The sequence below is a fragment of the Thermobia domestica genome, chromosome 1, assembly GCF_964235325.1.
Source record: "Thermobia domestica chromosome 1, izTheDome1.hap1.1, whole genome shotgun sequence".
In the NCBI taxonomy this organism is placed as follows: domain Eukaryota; kingdom Metazoa; phylum Arthropoda; class Insecta; order Zygentoma; family Lepismatidae; genus Thermobia; species Thermobia domestica.
The window spans coordinates 96,835,377-96,856,537 of record NC_137454.1 but is presented as its reverse complement, the minus strand read 5'-3'; the positions used below and the strand labels follow the sequence as shown (position 1 = coordinate 96,856,537).

Genomic DNA, 21,161 nt, shown 5'->3' with positions numbered 1-21,161 from the left:
ATAATAATAATAATAATAATAATAATAATAATAATAATAATAATAATAATAATAAATTCTCTTTCTTGTAGAAGTCCTTTACCTACACCTATTTGATTCGTGAGCATGAAATAGATTTTACAGAAAATTATTTTAGTTGCATATAAAATTTAAATACAGAAAAGACTCCTACAGGGCTTGAGAGAAAGTAAATGATTGTGATTATTAGCCTAAACCAAACTGTTCAGTTTTATATATATATTATTATTTTAAACTAGACAGTTTAGTTTCACATGCATTCTCAATACTTTTGTTTTCAGAATTCCTAGGTACGAAACGAAGACAAAAAGTGAATGAAAATTCCATTTTTTTTTTCTGTTGCTATGTGAGTTAAGATGGCTTAATGAAATATAGAAACCGTAAAGCACACTTTTCTTAACTAAATGATGTGACTAACCTTACAGCTTGAATGTATTTTTTACAAACTTATCATTTCTAGAGTTGCTACTGCTCTCATCCTCGGTCACTCCAAGTACAAGCATTAGCAGCTCTCGAAATTATTTAGCTAGGGTAAACTCACATAAAGTTAGTCGTATCTTTTAATGATGAATTAATGAAATTTACAAGAATATGACAAAATATCAAAGATAACTTAATTGTGTTTATAAATAAGAATAAAATTTGAATGAATGAAATTACGGAAATCGTAGTCAGAAGACTATACCCAAAGCATAGATGTACATATAAGATGGTCATTGATTGCAATGGCAGATGATTTTTCTTTAAAATAGAAGTAAAATCAAAAAATGTTTGTTTACAAGACGAGGGCTGCTGGAAAAATATCTGCAATCAGTGTGAAAAGAAAAGACATGTGAAATTCTGGAAATGGTTTTGTTGGTTTTCAAAGTATTCACCTTTAATAGCGATGTACTTTTGCATACGCTCAAACCAATTTTTGTAGCATTTTCTCCACTTTGATGCTGCTGTTCGGAATGCGTTAACAGCTCTTCAGGTAACACAAATTGCTCAACACACATCTCATTTTTTCATATGTGGGAACAAAAACAAGTCATTAGGCGATTAAAAAAAAAAAAGCAGGTGAGTGTGGACAATGAGTCATTAATTTGATATTTTTACTGAGCAAATCATCAATAGTTTGGTGTGCTGGGTGGGAACTGGCGTTGCTGTAGTGAGGAATGATGCGACGACTTGGGTTTGTTTTACACAATTCATTAATGACTTCTGTCAAACAAATTGTTGTATACCACTCAGCATTCACAGTTTTTTTGATTTTCTAAATCTATGGTTGCCTCATGTCCGGTATAACTGAAGAAACGAGCAATCATTTGTTTGGCAGCACTCCTCAAACGAACAATTTATTATTTTAATAAAAATTATTTATTAAATAATTTGATATTATAATAATTATTTTAATAAAAATTACATTATTTTATAATAAAAAGGGTAAAGGGTTCAATTCCCGAGTACCTTATTTTGGACTTTTCAACCAGAACATTGCAATATAAATGTCTTATAGGCAAGTCCTTCTGATGCAACTTGATTGAACTTCTAATTTTGCTATGCAGAAGTAAGCATTTCAATGAACTATTCATTAATTTCAAGGTCTTTTTCTAAACCACGTAACATTGTCTGATTATATATTCATGTTTAATGTAATTTTTATTTTATTCTTCATTCTTTAAATATATGCTGATAATATATTTTTCTCAAACCAGAATTTGTACGAAATCTTGGAGAAAACCTTATGGGCATCGAAGAAGTGAAGGCAATTATGGAATTTTATGAGAAGTATGCCAGCTGGTTTGAAGAATTTCATTTCCAGGATTACTTGGACTATATGAAAGAATGCTTTTCAGGGTAAGTTTATATACGATAATTCCTTGCTTTATTATTTGTTATTTATTAGTTAACTTAATGTAAGTACCTTAAAATGATAATAGTTCAAACAAGCAATTCTAAAGTGATATCCAATGTATAATGCGTATCGAATGATTGTCTACCAATGAATGACAAATAAAATCATTGTTATAATATACCAATCATTAAATTTATTCTGAGTCTGGTCTTGTGGTCAGCACACGTCTTTGGTGCACGGGGCCCGGTTTCAATTCCCAGTGAGAGGATTCTGGAAAAATCTGAACAAATTGTGGTTGTTCGATTTCGTCTTAAATTTGTAGGTGGGGCACGGTGGCTCAATAGTAAAGCATTCACCTCTGGTATGTAGGGTCCCTGGTTCGATCCCAGCTCGCTCCAAGTGGGCTTTGTGGTGGACAAACACTGTGTTCGTAGGTTTTCTCGGAGTTCTCCCGTTTCCTCCTACTTTACTCATTTCACCATTGCATTCATTTCTCATCATCACAGTCTTCTTTAGCCTGGTCGGCATAACCGTAGGACGTAAAACTGAAAGATTTCATTTCATTTAAGCTGTAGGTCCAAATCTCATATGGCCTCGGTGCTGAAAGGGACGCTAAACTCAAGAATAAAATACTACTAGAGAACCAGCAATAGTAAGCTCGAAGGAAAAATTAAAAAGACAATTGGGAATTGGTTACCTGAGGATCAAATTAATGAATGAAGTTATGGTTTCCTAGTTTTCCGTTGTATAAACAAGAATCTTTTAGTTGTTCTCGTAACTTCATCTACTTCCTTTTTTTCCCCTTTCTATCGTATCCCGATTACCTTTCTCTGATCTTTATACATTCTCAGCAATTTATGTTTCACTTCGTGAAATTTCTCTTATGTTTCTTCAATATACATTTACCCATTCGGTTCTTTCAAATGGCTTCTAAAGAGAATGTTTTGCTGTATTATAAAGATTACAAATTACTTTAATTTAAATTTACGCTATACCCAATTTTATTTATGTCCATTTCCTTTTTAAAATGTTATAACATTGTTTGTTGGTTTTCTGTCTACTAGAAATAAATTCTATTTTTTTCTTTGGCTTTATTCAAAATATCACCTAAAAATATCATTTTTTAAAAATATTAGCAATGAAATCGTATTAATATTCTACAAGATTGATATATTTGGAAAATTGTATTCGTTTGTTATAAAACAAGATATGTTTATTTGCGATTAGTTGTAGCGTTAAAATGAAGGAAAAAGTTATGCAAAAAGAGATCTATAACTAACATGTATTTTTTTGCATTTTTCTTTGTAGAATTGTTCAAGAGTTTGTCCAAGAGTTCCGAAGAGTGACCGGTGATTACCAAGGATACATTGACGCTGTAGTAGACGCTCTACATGGACACTACGAGAGTGTTATGAATTTGCCTCCAGTTGCTTATGCCAACAAAATCATCACTAGAGTATATCAAAAGGTACGTTCGTGTATTAGTGATATAAACCATGTTTTGTTCTTAGGAGAAATTTGTTAAATATCTGTACCAATATACGTGACTGTCTCAAAAAACTTTGAAGTATCATTAAGAAAGACAGAGTATGTTATAGTATATCCTTACCTTGTAGTTAGAAAGTTCTACAATTCAACACATGGCACTGGGCATATTGAAGTTTTACGTTTTTCTGCCAAATTTGATAATTTTAAAGAAATTCAATTAAAATATTTTGATTAAAGTTGGTGAGCCTTGGCTAGAAAGATATGTTCCGTTAAGTAACCTTTGTCCCACAATAAATAAAGGATACGGGTCACCGTACTACAATTTTTCGCTCCAATTTCTTAAACTAAATCACATTATCCTGCAGTTATAACTGAAATCTTTATTAGTGTAACAGGAACAAAATTATAGGCATTTTCGAAGGAAACTTCAATCGAAGCAAAATCATCCACAAAAGTACACTACCCCTTGTGGATATTTTCATAAGAAATAATTTACGCAACGTTATAGGTTATTGATGAAATATTTATTTATGAAATATGAAGACAATCGTTTGAGTCGTTTTTTTTTTTTAAAAAAACAGTTCTAGAAGAACTTATCCCGAAGTAAACTACCTCTTATTGATTACTAGATGAGAAATGACTTATAGTGTATTGTGATGTTATTAATGAAACATTTATTTAAGAAATATGAACATAGTTGACTGAGACGTTTTTGAAAGAAAATAGCCCGAAAAAACTTACCCTCAAGAGTAAACTACTCTTTATGGGTTCTTTCAGGAGAAATTAAAATTCCGCATTATCAAGTTATTAATGATATATATATTTACAAAATGTGAATAAAATTGCTTAAGTTACTTTTGAAAAAATCGCCTGAGATAAACTCATCCCTTAAGAATAACGTACCCCTTGCGTGTTTTTTTCAGCATAAATTTTTTATGTCATATTGTTAGGTTAGTAATGAAATATTTAGAAATATTTATTTATGAATTATGAACAAAATCGTTTTAGTCATTTTGGAGAAAATTACACGAAAAAACTCACCCCAAGAGTAAACTACTCCTTTAGTATTTTTCAAGGTAAATTATTTATGCCACATTGTGAGATTAGTAATGGAATTTATTTAGGAAATATGAACAAAATCGCCTCAGTTGTTTAAAAAAAATCGCTCGGGAAAACTCATCTCAAGAGTAAACTATCCCTTAGGTATATTTTCAGAACAAATGAATTATGACATGTTAGGTTACTAATGAAATATTTTTAGTACTTTTTTTGGGATGGCACAACTACTTTTATCATAAAGTATCATAATGATACTTCCAAGAACGCTAACCATGAAGGAGAACTTGGTATGATTATTAACAATCATGGCAAAGATTCATCCTCTTATGATTAAGAGGACAGAATTGTCACGGAAGGCAAAAAAGCATATAGATTAATCTGTTTTAAAAGAAGGAGGCACAGGCCACGAAGCTACCACAGCTTCCTATGTATTTGACATGCAAATCAGTGAAGGAACTGCTGCTTTTCCATGCAGCTGCAGTGGTTGTGGTGCACTGCAGATGTACCGTCTCTGTCACTACATAACACGTAAATCTATAGTAGGGCTTGTGTTGGATTTGGAAACAATTGAAAAACTCTCTATATGTGAAAGCTTACAACAAATACAAAACCAAAATTAGAACTTCAATTTTTAGCTACAAACTCCATATAGTAGTATAGCATAACGTTTATGTTCAAATCTGTTGAAAGAGGTTACTATTATTGTTAACAATAACATGTACTTTATTTTTTAATTTCAGATGGAATGGTTATGGAGATACCTGGAAGTTGGAGAGAAGCTGAAACAGGTGCTCAGAGAAATCTTACGCGACCTTGACGATGTACTTTTGGATGTTATCATGGAATTAGACCAAGCTTCAGGAGAATCTTTGGAAAGCAATTTTATTTACAAACCAGAAGAAGGTTACATTGAATTCACGAACGAATTGCCAGTAGAATGGGAAGGTTTTACAGAAATGCCCAAATTCAACCAATTCTCGTTGCTTGGAAAGTCTCAGAAACTTAAAAGTGACATGGAAAAGATTGATGTAAGTAAATACAGATATTACATCCTGGATGCTTTCCATGATTATCCATCAGATTTTAGCCTCTCCGATTTGATCCCACCTTTTGGCACCCATGCTATGATTGCTGGAACACAACATTACATGACATTCGACAAGAAATTCTATGAATTTGCTGGAGATTGTAGCTACCTTCTTGCAAGCGATTTTATGAACAAGAAATTCTCAGTGATAGTCAACTACGAAGCGAAGGAAAGAGGTGTGGCTAAAAAATCTCTCACCGTAATCACTGACGGACATCGCATCGACATTGGCATGAATTATGGCATCACTCTGGATGGAAAGAAGATAGAAATGCCAGCAGAACTAAGAAACACGATTATTAAGAGAGAAGGAGAGAGAATTACTGTTACTAGTAAATACGGTATGGAAGTTGAATGCAATCTCTTCTATGATGTATGCACAATGCAGCTTTCTGGATGGTACTTCGGCAAAACTGGAGGTCTCTTCGGAACGTATGATAATGAGCCAAGTAACGACTTTATTACTCCAACCAGAGAAATTAAGAGTATTGAGAGTTTTGCTAACAGCTGGAAAGTAGGCAGCTCTCAGTGCACTGTGACCAACTACGCTTCCGAAATTAAGGCCACGGACAACAGAGCTCTCGAAGTTTGCAATTCTCTATTTGCAGATGACAATTCTAATTTCCATCCATGCTTCTCCCGTGTTGATCCAACTCCATTCCGAACCATGTGCATGCTGGATTTGGTAGCCTATAAGAACAGTCCAAACGAAAACAAAGGAGCATGTTTAGCTGCAGCTGCTTATGTTGCTGAGTGTAAGAAGGCCGGTATGGATATTTGGATGCCTGAAACATGTGGTAAGTAGTTCATTTTTTTCCCTTTCTTTTAATAATTTGAATTTAAAATGTTCTTGTTTATATGCATGATATATTACCTTTCTAGTTTGCATTTTTTTTTTTTAAATTGTCTTCGGAAAAGCTATACCAAAGTCTTCGGCACAAATGTTTAAATTCGAATTATTACAAATGGATATATATATTTTAAAATATTGCACAATATTTCACTGAAGTAATATCAATGGCGCCTCTTGAGGGAAGACACAAAGGTAAACATTTAAATGTTATCCTAGAAGCTAAGGCAAAAAAGCTTACTTAATGTAATAATGTTATGATTAGTGCTTAATGTACACAGATAGCACCTGGGACATTTTGATAAGATTAACTAACATTCACCTGTAAGTGAAGCTGAATTTCTTCATTACTGACTAGCCGTCGAAGGCAACAGAATTGGTTGCCGAAATTACTCTAGAAATACATGTATCCAGATAAATGTGTATTCGTGATTTCTGCTCTAAAAGTTAACGAGAGACAAAATATTTCGCTTTAGATACGACATTTGACGAATCTGAATAAAGTGATAAGATTTTGATTATGGTATAAAACTAATTATCTACTGTTGAAAACACTTGAGCGGCTCGCGGGAAGACAACGATAAGTTCCATTTTCGGGTGAAATTGAGTTATTAGGTGGAATAGGTTGGGATCGGAGCACAGAACAGTATGCAGATATTTTAATTTCTGAAATATACCTGTAGATGGCAGGGGAAACTTGTTTGATATGTGCCATTGCATTCCATTGAATGGGAATGTTAAATTTTCATCAGTTTACTTGGAAGTTAGACAGTGTGATATACCATTGTCTTCCGACGAGCTGTCCATTTATATTGTATATTATTTTTGTATTTCACATGGAAACGATCAAAATTATTATTTTTTCACATTTAACACGTGGGTATAGTACTGTCGAAATCAACAAATCAATAATGAAAAACTCAAGAATAAAATTAATACAAACATAAAATCTATTCTAGACTGCGTTAGAAAACTGAAGTTTACAGCCTGTATGGATAAATTTTTAAATAGCAATTTCGTTTTCTTTCAGTTAAGTGTAACTTAATGGATGGTACGGTTCTCAATGCTGGTGAAGTAAAAATCTATGAAAAGGACGCCTGGCGATCGTCTGACGTTGTGTTTCTGGTTGAACAGAAGCCTTGCTTAGAGGAAGTGAATTTGTCTGACTTAGCTTACAAACTAGATTACGGCTTGAGACAAGCAGGACTAGAAGGCAATCGTTACGCTGTTGTTGGCTTTGGTGGAGAAGGTGTCTACTCTCAACCACATACACAAACTGCTGATGGAGAAATTTGGTTGAACAAGAGAAATGTACAGAAAGCATTTAATAGGTAAGTTCCTGAATAGAATACTAGAACTTCAGTACGAAAATGGTTTTACATATACTAATATTTTTAGAATTAACTAGAATTAATACTCAATATTTTAGTTGAAAACCCGCTTGTACCAAGCTTAAATCAACAAATATGAAGACAACGTGGAAAAACAGATAAAATATTCAACTCTCCGCTTCATAGGCAATAGTCCATGTTCATGCTTATAGTTGAGTGACTTTAGTTCTGGATAGATTGTTGAAGTAATTTGACCTCAAATTTCGTAAGATTTAAGACCATTTCATTACTTCTTTCTGAAAAGTTGTTATGCTCCAGCATCACAGCTATGCTGTTGTTAATGGTTTTCATTGTTTCTTATTTATTTATTTCAAGTGTTTCTTATTTAGTTCAAGTTTCAATTTATTTGTTCTTTTGTCCATGAATCATCAACCAATATAAATTTGATATTAAGAAACACATGATGTAACCAACATATTATTTATCTGCACCGATAAAAAAAATTCTAATGGAAAACACTAGAGGAACGTGGTCGTTTGTCTGTATCATATTGTAGAAAAAAGAAGAAAATCGATTTGCAGATATAACACTTCTGATTTCAGATGAAATGAATGCTGTAAATTAAATACAGAATAATTTAATGTTGGAATACGTTTGAGTTGTGCTAATTACTCAGTAAATTTATCTCTGAAGAAAATAATAATTAGTGACCTTTTCAAGGTAATATTAAATTTAATTTATATATTGTCTAAAGATATTTATTTTGTGAGTTACGAAGATGGATAAAATGTTTAACTAAGCAAATCTTCGGGAAGCTTTGCTTCCCCTTTTCTAACGCTGAAGTACAATGGATATTACATAATTAATAACAATAGCAATGTATCATTAAATATTGAAACATAATAAGAAATCAACATTTTCAGAAAAGCGACATTACAATTGAACTTCACAGAAGAAATACTACAGAGATAAAAGGTAGACATCTGACTGTCTTCTTTTACAATTCCATATATCGGCAGCCTTCATGGTACAGTTTAAATTTAATCATTGTGGTGCACTTCCGAAATGTAGCAAAATTAGGTTAAGTTCAGAAGTTTTGTAGTAAGCTTTCAAGAGTTTAAATTAGGTTAAGTTGATATAATGTTATTCAGTTTTTGCATGCATTTTCTAATTTAGATTAAACTTTGTATAGTTATTCGTATCCTGTGCAAATAAAGACATGATAATGTTGAGACAAAGATAAAGCAGTTAGTTCGTTAGATTACCGAAGATGTGGCATAAAATACAACTACCTTCAGATAGCAACATGTCATCATGTATCATTTGCTTCAGAAGCCTAGTATAACCCAATCCTTCTTCATACAGTTAGGTCTGGCGTCTTCATAACGGGCGAATGTGCATTCTAAATAAAATTCTTATCTTTATATTAAATAATTATTTAAATTATTTGTCATATGCATTAATTCAAAATATGTATACACCATACATATTCCATTAACTGTATAACTATTAATACAGTATTTAACTTCATTTAACAATTATACACACTCTATTCCTGTTATTACACACAGATTCTACGGTAACTGTCATGAAAAGGCTTAAAGTACAGGCTTACAAAAGAATTATTTAGAACAGGATCCTCATTAACATAATATTATCGTGAATATTGCTATGCCACAGTAGGTAATTAACGTGTCTGAAATTAATTTTGTTATATCCTTTCGATTCGTGCTTCATCGTCATGTATTACAAGCAAAATACGAATAAACACATCAATTTATGTAAAATTCCAATATGAAAACAAGAAACTGGCAATTTTGGATTCTGGCGTCTTCATAACGGGCGAATGTGCATTCTAAATAAAATTCTTATCTTTATATTAAATAATTATTTAAATTATTTGTCATATGCATTAATTCAAAATATGTATACACCATACATATTCCATTAACTGTATAACTATTAATACAGTATTTAACTTCATTTAACAATTATACACACTCTATTCCTGTTATTACACACAGATTCTACGGTAACTGTCATGAAAAGGCTTAAAGTACAGGCTTACAAAAGAATTATTTAGAACAGGATCCTCATTAACATAATATTATCGTGAATATTGCTATGCCACAGTAGGTAATTAACGTGTCTGAAATTAATTTTGTTATATCCTTTCGATTCGTGCTTCATCGTCATGTATTACAAGCAAAATACGAATAAACACATCAATTTATGTAAAATTCCAATATGAAAACAAGAAACTGGCAATTTTGGATTATTGAAAAGATTTGGAGTTAGTATTTGCGCATTCTGGATTTAATTAGTGGCATGGCTATGCAGTAGCATAGGAAAAGGGGAAGCAAAGCTTCCCGAAGATTTGCTTAGTTAAACATTTTATCCATCTTCGTAACTCACAAAATAAATATCTTTAGACAATATATAAATTAAATTTAATATTACCTTGAAAAGGTCACTAATTATTATTTTCTTCAGAGATAAATTTACTGAGTAATTAGCACAACTCAAACGTATTCCAACATTAAATTATTCTGTATTTAATTTACAGCATTCATTTCATCTGAAATCAGAAGTGTTATATCTGCAAATCGATTTTCTTCTTTTTTCTACAATATGATACAGACAAACGACCACGTTCCTCTAGTGTTTTCCATTAGAATTTTTTTTATCGGTGCAGATAAATAATATGTTGGTTACATCATGTGTTTCTTAATATCAAATTTATATTGGTTGATGATTCATGGACAAAAGAACAAATAAATTGAAACTTGAACTAAATAAGAAACACTTGAAATAAATAAATAAGAAACAATGAAAACCATTAACAACAGCATAGCTGTGATGCTGGAGCATAACAAAGTGTCCTTATAAAATGCCCTTATACCAATAAACATAACTAGGCACAGATAAGGCTTCGATTCATTATAAAAATAAATAACATAAACACAAATATTTTTCCGTATTTTTTTTTATTTACTTACCTAATCCATATCTATATTTATATCTACATCTATTTAAATATACATGTCAAAAAGTAAATCCACTGGCTCATTGGATTCATTCATCAATCCATCTTCGAAACTATTAGACAGAAGCTTGAAATTTTGTACAAATGTTCTCGTATTTCAAGCCATACGTAAGAGGATCTCCTTTTGAAATGACGCTCCTAAGGGAGGAAGAAGAGCTTGAATTATTTTTTGCCGTTTCTCAGATACCCAAAACTGTTAGAAGTAGTATAAGATAATTTTGTATAGATGTTCTCTTTACACTCTAGTCTATAGATAAGACATTGTTTTGCGAAATGAGGCCACTAAGTGGGGATAGGTAGGCTCGAATGATATATTGTTGTTTGCTAGATCTCAGAAAATTTTAGGTATAAAATCTTGATTTTTCCCATAAACGTTCTCCTTACACACAAGGCTGTAACGAGACGTTTTTTTTAAAAAAATATTTTCTTTCCTTTTTATGAAATGCGGCTGTATGAGGGAAAAGGGAGGCTTAAAAGTGTTTTGTTATTATCCAGATCTCAGAAACTATTGGGCATAGAGCCTGAAGATGTAGTGTATATTTCCCATGTACCCTAGACTAAGGATTTGACAAAGGTTTACAGGTCTAAATGTTTCTTCAATATTTTCTTCGACTTTTACCAGATTTTCGGAACTATTGGGCACAAGAACTTAAAATTTTGTACAAATGTTCTCCATGAATCTTAGGGCCTAGCGTGATGCAGAATATTACGAAATGACACTCTTATAGAGAAGAAGGGTGCCTTAAACCTTTCCCTCAACTTTTACTAGATCTCTAGAACTCTTGGGCGTAGAACTTGAAATTTTGCACAAATTTGTTCACTGAATCCTAGGCTAAGAATAGGATGAAGTTTTACGAGAAGTAAACCTAAGGAAGAAAGCGGGCTTGGATTGCCATTCATTAGATTTTCCAACACATTTAGTCCACGTACTTGAAAATTTCTAAAAACGTTTTCCTCAGACTCTAGACTAGATAGAAATTTCTGAGATTCGAAATCTAAGGAGGCTGAAAAGGGGCATATTCTTTGTCTAGGAGGTTGAAGTTTTCTACAAAATTTGATAATTCACACACACACATCTGCTTATTTGAACATTAATGTTATACAGAAAGGCAAATATTCTAATTAATATATTGTGAGTTACATTGCTCGAGGCCGGAAAATGGGATTTCTGAAAATCCGAATCTCCATCATCCTTGAAATACCAGGTATGTGAAAGTATAGGAAAGCTGGAATTCCGATTTCCTTTAGACAAAGATGAAGAACAATGTAAATAAAGAAAATTTGTATGTAGCCAATTTCCATTGAGTAATCTTTTATTATTATTATTATTATTATTATTATTATTATTATTATTATTATTATTATTATTATTATTATTATTATTATTATTATTATTATTTAGTAAAAATATTATCGTATCATTGGGGAACACCGTGATCTAGTGATTAGAGCGTTGGACTCATGTCCGCGCGGTTCCGGGTTCGATTCCTGGCCGGTGCTTCTCAATTTTTGGCCCCCACTCAGTGTCGTGAGGCAAACTGGGGAGTGAAAACAAGACGTGATGGCTACTAGATCTAGAAAGCTCCTGATGCGCCTGTTAGGAACAGGGCGTCGCAGCACGCTGACCACGTGCTCGCCGTTAGACTGGACGTAGTTCGAGCAGACTTAGGCTCACAAATGGGCAGTTACACCAAGTGGTTTGTTTATTATTATTATTATTATTATTATTATTATTATTATTATTATTATTATTATTATTATTATTATTATTATTATTATTATTATATTATCGTATCATTATACTCTTATAGTTTACTTACACTCTCTCTAGATTTTTATGTACATTTGGAATTTCCAATGTATTATTGTAATTTTACTATGCTTATTATAACTTTCCTTTTTCTTTCAATAAAACTTTTAATACTTCGAGGCGTACTTAGGTTTATTGAAAAGTTTTACATTATTATTAATATGAATTTCTTTTGAAACGTCCATCATACAACAATGAAATTTGTATACTATATATTTAGACATACACAATATAAATATCTCATACAAGAAGACAATTTGGCTAATTATCAACGTTGGGAAAAAGACTTAAGGTTGCATATTGGAAAATTCAGTTTGAATGATATAACTTTCGAATAAAAATTATATAAAACTGAAAAAAATCTTCCGATTTCGGGTGTAACAAAGCGATTTTACAACATAGTTTTTGACAAAATAGACGCCATAAAATTAATATTTGGAGATGGCGGAAATCGGTTAAAAATTTGCCTAAGAACTTACTCTTTTTCCGAATGCTAGAAAACAACTTGACCCGGTCTTAACACAATAAAGTGTTATTTAGAAGCAATTTAGTGAGCATTTGTGACCGTAATTTCAGCGAAATCAAACTTATATTGATAAGTATTTAAAACCAGAAAAATGTACATGCTTTTCAAATATTTTCCATAAAACTTATACTTCCACGGAAAGAACGAGCAGTCCGCTAGTATTCAATATTACACTATATTAGATATAGCTTCAATTAAAAGATGCTGATGTTGTAATGTAAAACTCAACAGACAAATTTTTGTTGAAATTCTGAAGTACATACTTATATTTCATCTGAAAATATCAAGAAAGTGAGAATATTATTAAAGAATAGTGGGGCGGCAATAGGAAATTGCTCTTAAAACTTACTTTCATACTAACGACATAACAGAAGACGTACTTATCGTTTCGCTTGCCAAAGGAGATAAAACAAAACAGAAGCTTTTCTATATATTTTCTTATTTCTAAAAATAACTTTAAAAAATAAGAACTGCGGTCATTTGGATTCCTTCAGTCAATACTAGACAAAAAGTATTTGTTCATACATTTTTTTTCTAAAATGTTGTTTAGTTTCCTTCTTTTCATCCTCACAAGATTAAAGTTGCACTAGAAAGTGTCTACTACTAAAGTAAACATGCATTTTTCTACTATATATGTGTATTTCGAAACTATAATATATTGAATATATTAATATAAATATGTTATTTGTATAAATATTAAATTTGTTCGACTATTTTATTAATAATATATTATCAACTCATTTCTTTCCTTCTTTTTTCAGCCAAATATATAACGGTGTAGGGCAAACTAGTGTCAATGATGCAATCTGGTATGCATCTAGATTATCCTTCCGAGATGGTGTTTCCAAAACATTCGTCTTAGTGTTATGTGACGAGTGCAGTGAAAGCCAAAGCTTCGCCGAAACCTTAAGCATGCTTCTCGAGAGTGACATCGCCCTCCACATTTTAATGCCAAAGGATTTGAAACTCAGGGGAGAGAGAAAGGAAGAAGAGAAGAAGATATTTGGATTTGATACTCGTGGCATTTACTCGGCAAAGAACGTCAAACATCTGACACCAAACAAGGATCTATTGCGTCAAATGGTCATGCCTAAAGACTTCTGCACCCCATTGGCTATGGAAAGTAACGGTACATTGTTTAACTTGAATAAGATGACACCGCAGAAGTATAAGTATGTTAAAAAGTTCATGGATGTGTTTTCACGAAGAGTGGCTTTGACAGCAACGCCATCAGAATGTCAGACTTGTGATTGTGTCCCGACGAGAGACGGTGTTGGAACTTTCATATGCCAACGCTGTGTTTCACCTTCCATTGAGATGTTCATTAAGGTAAGTAATTTATTATTATTATTATTATTATTATTATTATTATTATTATTATTATTATTATTATTATTATTATTATTATCTTTGAAATTGGAATTTTCTATTGAATTAATTGTAAACATATTACTCTTCTGAAAAGAAAAAAAATGCCTAGTTTTACGTCCTATGCCTATGCCGTTTAGGCTACAGGAGAAAGATGATTAATGAAAGTAAATAATTATGAAAGAATTTTAGTGGATGAGAATATGGAACAAAACGGGAGAACCTGGAGAAAACCCACCGACACGATATTGTTCACCACCAATTCATATGACGTGGAATCGGACCAGATATGTCTTACACTAGAGGTAGGCGCTCTACCACCAAGCTACTGTGCTGTCCTAAACATATCTGCTCGTAAATTGCACAAATCGTCAACAATTTGACGAAGGGTCATCGTATCTCAAAATCTCATTTTTCAGACATAAAGAAAGAAATATAATTCCACATAGGAGGATAAAGTTAAATATGCAATAATTGATCAATAATTCCACATAATTATCTGGAATAGGTGACGAGTTATTACATCTTCAACTGCTTTCCTGTCCATGTAATTATTATTTCTTTCATTTTGTCTGAAAAAGTGAGATTTTGAGATACGACCCTTCGTCAAATTGTTGACAAAATGCACCCTTCATCAGATTTACAACTTAATAAGTTCGCCTTTATTACTCTTATCTTGGATTGCTTTTTCTCTTCTCATAACTTATTGATGTTTACATTGACCATATACGTACGTTATTAATTAAAAAGAAAGACCGTTTATTAAAGGTTCGAGTAAACCAAATTTTCAAAAATCTTCCCAAAGTTAAAATAAATAAATAAATATTACACTTTCCAGTTAATTAGAACTTACTACCACTGCTTGCTAATTGTTATTCGTATTCCATGAAAATATATATACATGCATCTATGCATGCATGTATGTATTTGAATGGTGAGCATTTTCGTGTTCAATTTGTGTAGTTTCATGTTCACATAAGACTAAACTATATGAATCTTGAACCAAAGCCAAATAACCTTAGAAACAGATGTTATATATATCATTTGTTATTTTATAATTCCAATCCAAATTTCATAAAATAGGTATTAATATATATATATGGGTTACTTAACTGTCTCGATAAAGTCTTCAATTGTACAATCAACTTGTATAATCTCGGAGTTCGCATACTTTACTCCATTTATGTTTTCATAAAAATTAGTTCTCATAAAGCGTGTCACAATCGAAATATTGTTCTTCAATACTAAACACTTTAGTATTTTCGTAAATAAAATTTGCTTAATTTACGATCAAATTTCCTTTTTGAATCGCAGAAATAATCAGTTTTATAATCTGATTCGAAAGAAAAAATAATAATAATAGTGGTACTGTAATATACACAAATACTAAAAAGTTATGAAAGGTTTTACGAATTCAAGAAATTAAACTGATTTATACTCTTTCTACAGATTTTGATCTCAAAATTTTCTTTTCTTACTACCAAAGATGAAATTATTGGGTAAAATGTATAGTTTCAGTTATATGACGTGAGTCATTATATTTCTTTCACAAAATAAACAGCTTTTGTTCTACGTACTTTAATAATACAATAGGGATGTGCTATAATAATTATCAGCCATAGCGATTAAAAGTACCATTATATAAAATAACAGAAATATTCGAAAAAGGGCTTGTAATTCAAACACTAAACTATGTTTCTTTTTTTACTTTTGTTAGGAATGGGAAGAAATGGCTTGGTATGATGATGATGACTACCTATTACTAGAAGATTCTACAGAGTTAGACGTATAACCATACCGTCGAATTACGAAACAAGAAAATATGAATTATCCACCTAATTTTATTGTAAAATAAAACGATTAAATGTGAATTTTGTAGTTAGTATATAATATTATTATTATTTATTTGGTTCTCTTTATGAGTGTGAGTGTATACTAGGAAAGCAAATCATAGTCAGTACAATAACTTGTGATAATGTTTTTTTTTTATTATACCGTGAGTATACAAACGAATAAAAAATCTTTATTGACAGTCAAATGAAAGTTACCTATTGTTGAAAACCTTTTTTTTCCCTTTCTTTTTTTGTATAGATGAACTATTTTGTGTTGTGTAAATTCAAGAAGAAAATTAGAATGTAAGATGATGTCCTGTGACTGTAGAAAGTCTTGTAGTGCTGTACACGTAATTGTGTGTGTATATAACTTATACTAAAATTATAATTAATGTATTAATAGGATAAAAATAAAATAATACAAATAATTGTTTTTGGGTTCTTTCCTAGGCGAATATTTACCCAGTGGAGTTTAATTGTTAGGGAAATAGCATATATATAAGGAATATTGTTTGGGAACAATTATATTAAATAAATATATTGTGGTTTTATGCTATTAATTTTATTCCTTATTTGTATCGTTCCTTAACATTTTTTGAAAATAGAGGAACTGTTTTTCAAGGGAGAAATTTAGACAATTTTCACGTAGCTTGACATACAATAATTTTCATTAAAAATTGTACTATCTTCATTACCGGTAGTGAGATTTTTCGGTAAACTGTATTGTACTACCCACTTTGAAGCTGAAAATTGAAACGTGTAAATTAGATTTTAAACTTTCATCTACTAAGAAATTAACAAAACAAAATTATAGAGTACAAATTACTAGAGAAATGAAAACGTCGTGGAACAATATTTTAAATACGTAATATACTTTGGAGCGACTATAGGGGTAAAGAGCCTTCGAATTCGAGTTCAACAGATTTCAATGTATCGAAACTAATGACTGAATATTTTCCTTCTCTTCTTTCTTATATTAAAGTATTATTTTTGAAAACGGATCTTGATGTATTTGCATTTCATAAACACTGGCGCAAATCCCGGGGGGATGAGGGGGACATGACCCCTCCAATCTTGGAACTGGGGAGACTGCCCCCCCCCCAACGATCCGATTTGAAATGTGTTTTTTGGGAAGAAATGTGATGATTTGTGCCTTATGCCACAAAGGAAAGTGAGATGAAATTGATGTCTCCCAGAATAAGCCTCAAATTGGCCCACCTCCCAATGTTGAAGACAATTCTGCTCCCCTGATCCTCCACAGGATTGTTTATCAACTTCATAAATAATTTGAACATCGCTTTAAAAAAATTGGGAGCAGTCTTATCCGTCCCCTCCAATGTTGAAGACAGATTTGCGCCGCTGTTCATAAATCAATGCCATCAACAATCTTACATGCCATTTTCTATTTGACTTGGAGGAATTCAGAAACAGTAATTATGAACGTTTCTTTAGTGCAGTTGATCCCGAAAGCAATTCTGTGATCTTTTTCTTTGTGATTTTTTTTTTTGAAATTTAAATCAGTAAAGATAGAAACGTTTGATTTTCTATTTTTATTTCATTTTATTTACATTTTCATATATATATATATATTTGGTCTAGGAATTAATTCGTGCGGGTGGACAAGAGATGGCGCAACGAACGGAGCGTCCCACAGTTCCGTGTATCCACACATGTGTTGCAAACCCCTGTCATCGCGTATCGTTCGTAGTATAGGGCAGTGGATTAAAGCGTCAACAACACCAGTTTGTAGTTAAGTGAACATGGCGCAATTTGTGCCTGATAAAGTGTTTTTGCGGGGTGTCCTGCTGCATTACTTTAACATGCAGAAAAGTGCGACTGAAAGTCATCGTATTTTGGTGGAAGTGTATGGTGACCATGCTCTAGCTGAGCGAACGTGTCAGAAGTGGTTTGCACGGTTTAGAAGTGGTGATTTCGGCTTGGCAGACCAAGAGCGAGCTGGACAGCCAAAAAAAATTCAAGACGAAAAATTGACAGCATTGCTCGAGCAGGATTCGTGTCAAACGCAGGAACAACTTGCAGCAACATTAGGCGTTGATCAAACAACAGTCTCCAAACGCTTGAAAGCCATGGGAATGATTCAAAAGATGTCACATTGGGTTCCACATGAATTGAAAGACAGAGACGTTGAAAGACGAAAAACCATTTGCGAATTGCTGCTTCAACGACTGAGCAGAAAGGGGTTTCTGCATCGAATTATTACGGGTGATGAGAAGTGGATCCATTACGAGAACCCTAAACGAAAAAAGGCCTGGGTGAAACCAGGTGAACCAGGTCCATCACAACCAAAACGAGATATTCACTGTGCAAAGGTTATGCTGTGCATATGGTGGGATATGAAAGGTGTGGTGTACTATGAGCTGCTGCAACCGGGTGAAACTATGAATGGAGAACGTTATCGACGACAATTAATGCGTTTGAAGCAAGCTCTGGCCAGAACACGACCAGAATGGGAGAACAGACATGATAAACTTATTGTTCAACATGATAACGCTCGCCCACATGTCGCAAAACCGGTCAAAACCTATTTAGAAAATGTCGGATGGGAAGTTTTACCCCACCCGCCGTATTCACCAGACGTTGCTCCTTCGGACTACTACTTGTTCGATTGCATGAACAACGATTTGATTGGACAGCGGTTTACTTCTTCAGAAGATATCGAAACATGGGTCTCTGACTGGATCGCTTCCAAGGATGAGGACTTCTTTCGCCACGGAATCCGTACATTGCCTGACAGATGGGCGAAAGTGGTGGCTAGTGATGGACAATATTTTTCTTAAGGTATTTATGTATTTTGTGTTTGTACTACAGCTTCAATGTGTGCGTACCAACCGCACGAATTAATTCCTAGACCAAATATATATATACAGGGTGTCTACTGGAATACCAGAAAGTAAATTCATGACTTTTTCATGACTTTTCATGACCTTTTTGTTCAAATTTTCATGACCATGGCGATAAAAATTTACCATTGGTAATAATAAACCCCTACCATCAGTGGTGCATCGGAACTATGCGGGTTGCTAGTCTTAAATATCACTTATTGTGAATCTTAAAGAAAGAATCTAAAATTCTGCCGCCTTGTGCTCGAGCACAGAATAGCACTTACCTAAATACAGGCCTGCTCTTACCAGTGAATCACTCTATACTGTATTTGAAGTTTTAATTCTGAGTATAATTATCCATCTAGCAGAAATTTGTCTGAAATTAAGCACTCAGAGAACTGTCCAAAGACAAAACAAATTATAAAAGATATTCGTTTTTAAAAAATAGATCATCAAATTTAAAATCTGCAAACTCAAACGAATAATATTATTTGCATAAGTCTAAAGGCCCAAAAATACACAATTTACATTTCTTAGAAGTAAAGAAATAGCAGATCAGAAAGTTGGACAGTAAAAAGTTGTTACTATATTACAGACACTAGAAGATGAAATGGGGAGCAGCTAGGAAGACAGTAAAGTACCAGTTAGCCAGCACTAACTGGTGGGGGAAATTCTCACAATTACTGACCTGATACAACTGTTTCAGTACATGTAGTATGAGGTATAAAAGTATGAAGTATAAAAATATACTCTGAGATTTCAGATTTTCATGACCAGTTGGGTAAATAAAGGACTTTTTCATGGCTTTCATGACCACTAAGCAAAATATATGACTTTTTCATGACTTTCATGACTTTCATGACCAGTAGACACCCTGATATATATATATATATATATATACTGTAGTTGTGAAATCTTCTTACACGGACACAGCAACAAAACAAGTAAAAGGGATTTTGAGAGGAAATTGTATCGAATCTGTACTTAAAAGTGCCACCCCAGCGAGCTAAACAAAAATCCTCAGTGAGCCCAGTCAACCGTAGGACCTCTCTCAGGACCTTCTGACTACGAGGAAAGACTGCTGTTTTCTTTTGCCTCTCGGTTCAGAGGAAATTAATTGGATTTTATCAATCACACCTTCACTTTCTTAAGGACTTGACTTGATACGAAGTTTGGCTGTGTTATAGGGAAGCTTGTCCACAATAACAATAGTCGACTTTCACTGGCCCTACCGAACAACGCATTTATGCCCCGATGCATTGCTGGCTACACTGGTATCTATAGTTGATGACAGTATCGCTGAAGCACGATTCTTGGAACGATGAAGGTAAAAGTTTTGTGGAAAGGGTTCATTTCTGCTTTCCGCCGCCCACTATAGCCCTTTGTAATAGTGAAACGGTGCAAAGAAGAGGGTTTTATTGTCAACATAGTTAGAGTGGGTCTCACCATCCGACGATGTGCACAACAGACCTTTGTAGTACGTGGTCGACCAGAAATTGTGAAAAAAAAACGCCCCCAGCCTACTCGAAGCTCCAATACAATGTGAACCATTAGGAAAGTAGGGATACAGGGCAATCTTTAACCCAGAGAAATTTGGCCATATGACACAGTATTTTAAACCTCGCATTGAAAGCGCGTCACTAAGAGCACAGTCACTCCTCATTGAGCGTCACATCCAGGAAGTTCAAAACGTCAGAACACTGTCTGAACAAACGCAGGAGACAAGTGAAAATAGGTGTGTATCCTGGATGATGGTTGGCTCTACCTAGATGAGACTTACAGATTTAGACCTATTTTCTACAGATGACAGCACACAACCCACAACAGATCACAAGAGCCTTTCTGACTTTGTGCTGTAGTGCAAAAAGAAGTTTTCTAAGGGATTTCTGATGGAGACGGGAAATTGCAGTTGGGGAAAGTTGCTACTCATCGATGTGCCTTCCAATACCAAAGTCAAAGCAGCTTATTTCAAGGAAAGCGTCATGGACCCTCTGTATGACATACTTCCAGACAGTGACGAGACCATGAATTTATGAATCCATATGGCAGAAGGCAGAAGAGACAAG

The 21,161-nt window shown here is 33.1% G+C and overlaps 1 protein-coding gene across 1 annotated transcript in view; it reads left to right on the top strand.

Moving 5' to 3' along the window:
* The window catches only part of LOC145687573 (uncharacterized), an 83,233-nt gene extending 66,430 nt beyond the window's left edge, over positions 1-16,803 (top strand). Inside the window, exons 19-24 of the mRNA XM_081761040.1 lie at positions 1,716-1,857; positions 3,164-3,323; positions 5,143-6,286; positions 7,370-7,670; positions 13,814-14,381; positions 16,138-16,803. Coding sequence (XP_081617166.1) covers positions 1,716-1,857; positions 3,164-3,323; positions 5,143-6,286; positions 7,370-7,670; positions 13,814-14,381; positions 16,138-16,212 — 2,390 coding nt within the window. The 3' untranslated portion in view covers positions 16,213-16,803. The remainder of the gene's footprint in view (positions 1-1,715; positions 1,858-3,163; positions 3,324-5,142; positions 6,287-7,369; positions 7,671-13,813; positions 14,382-16,137) is intronic.
* Positions 16,804-21,161: the final 4,358 nt, after the last annotated feature.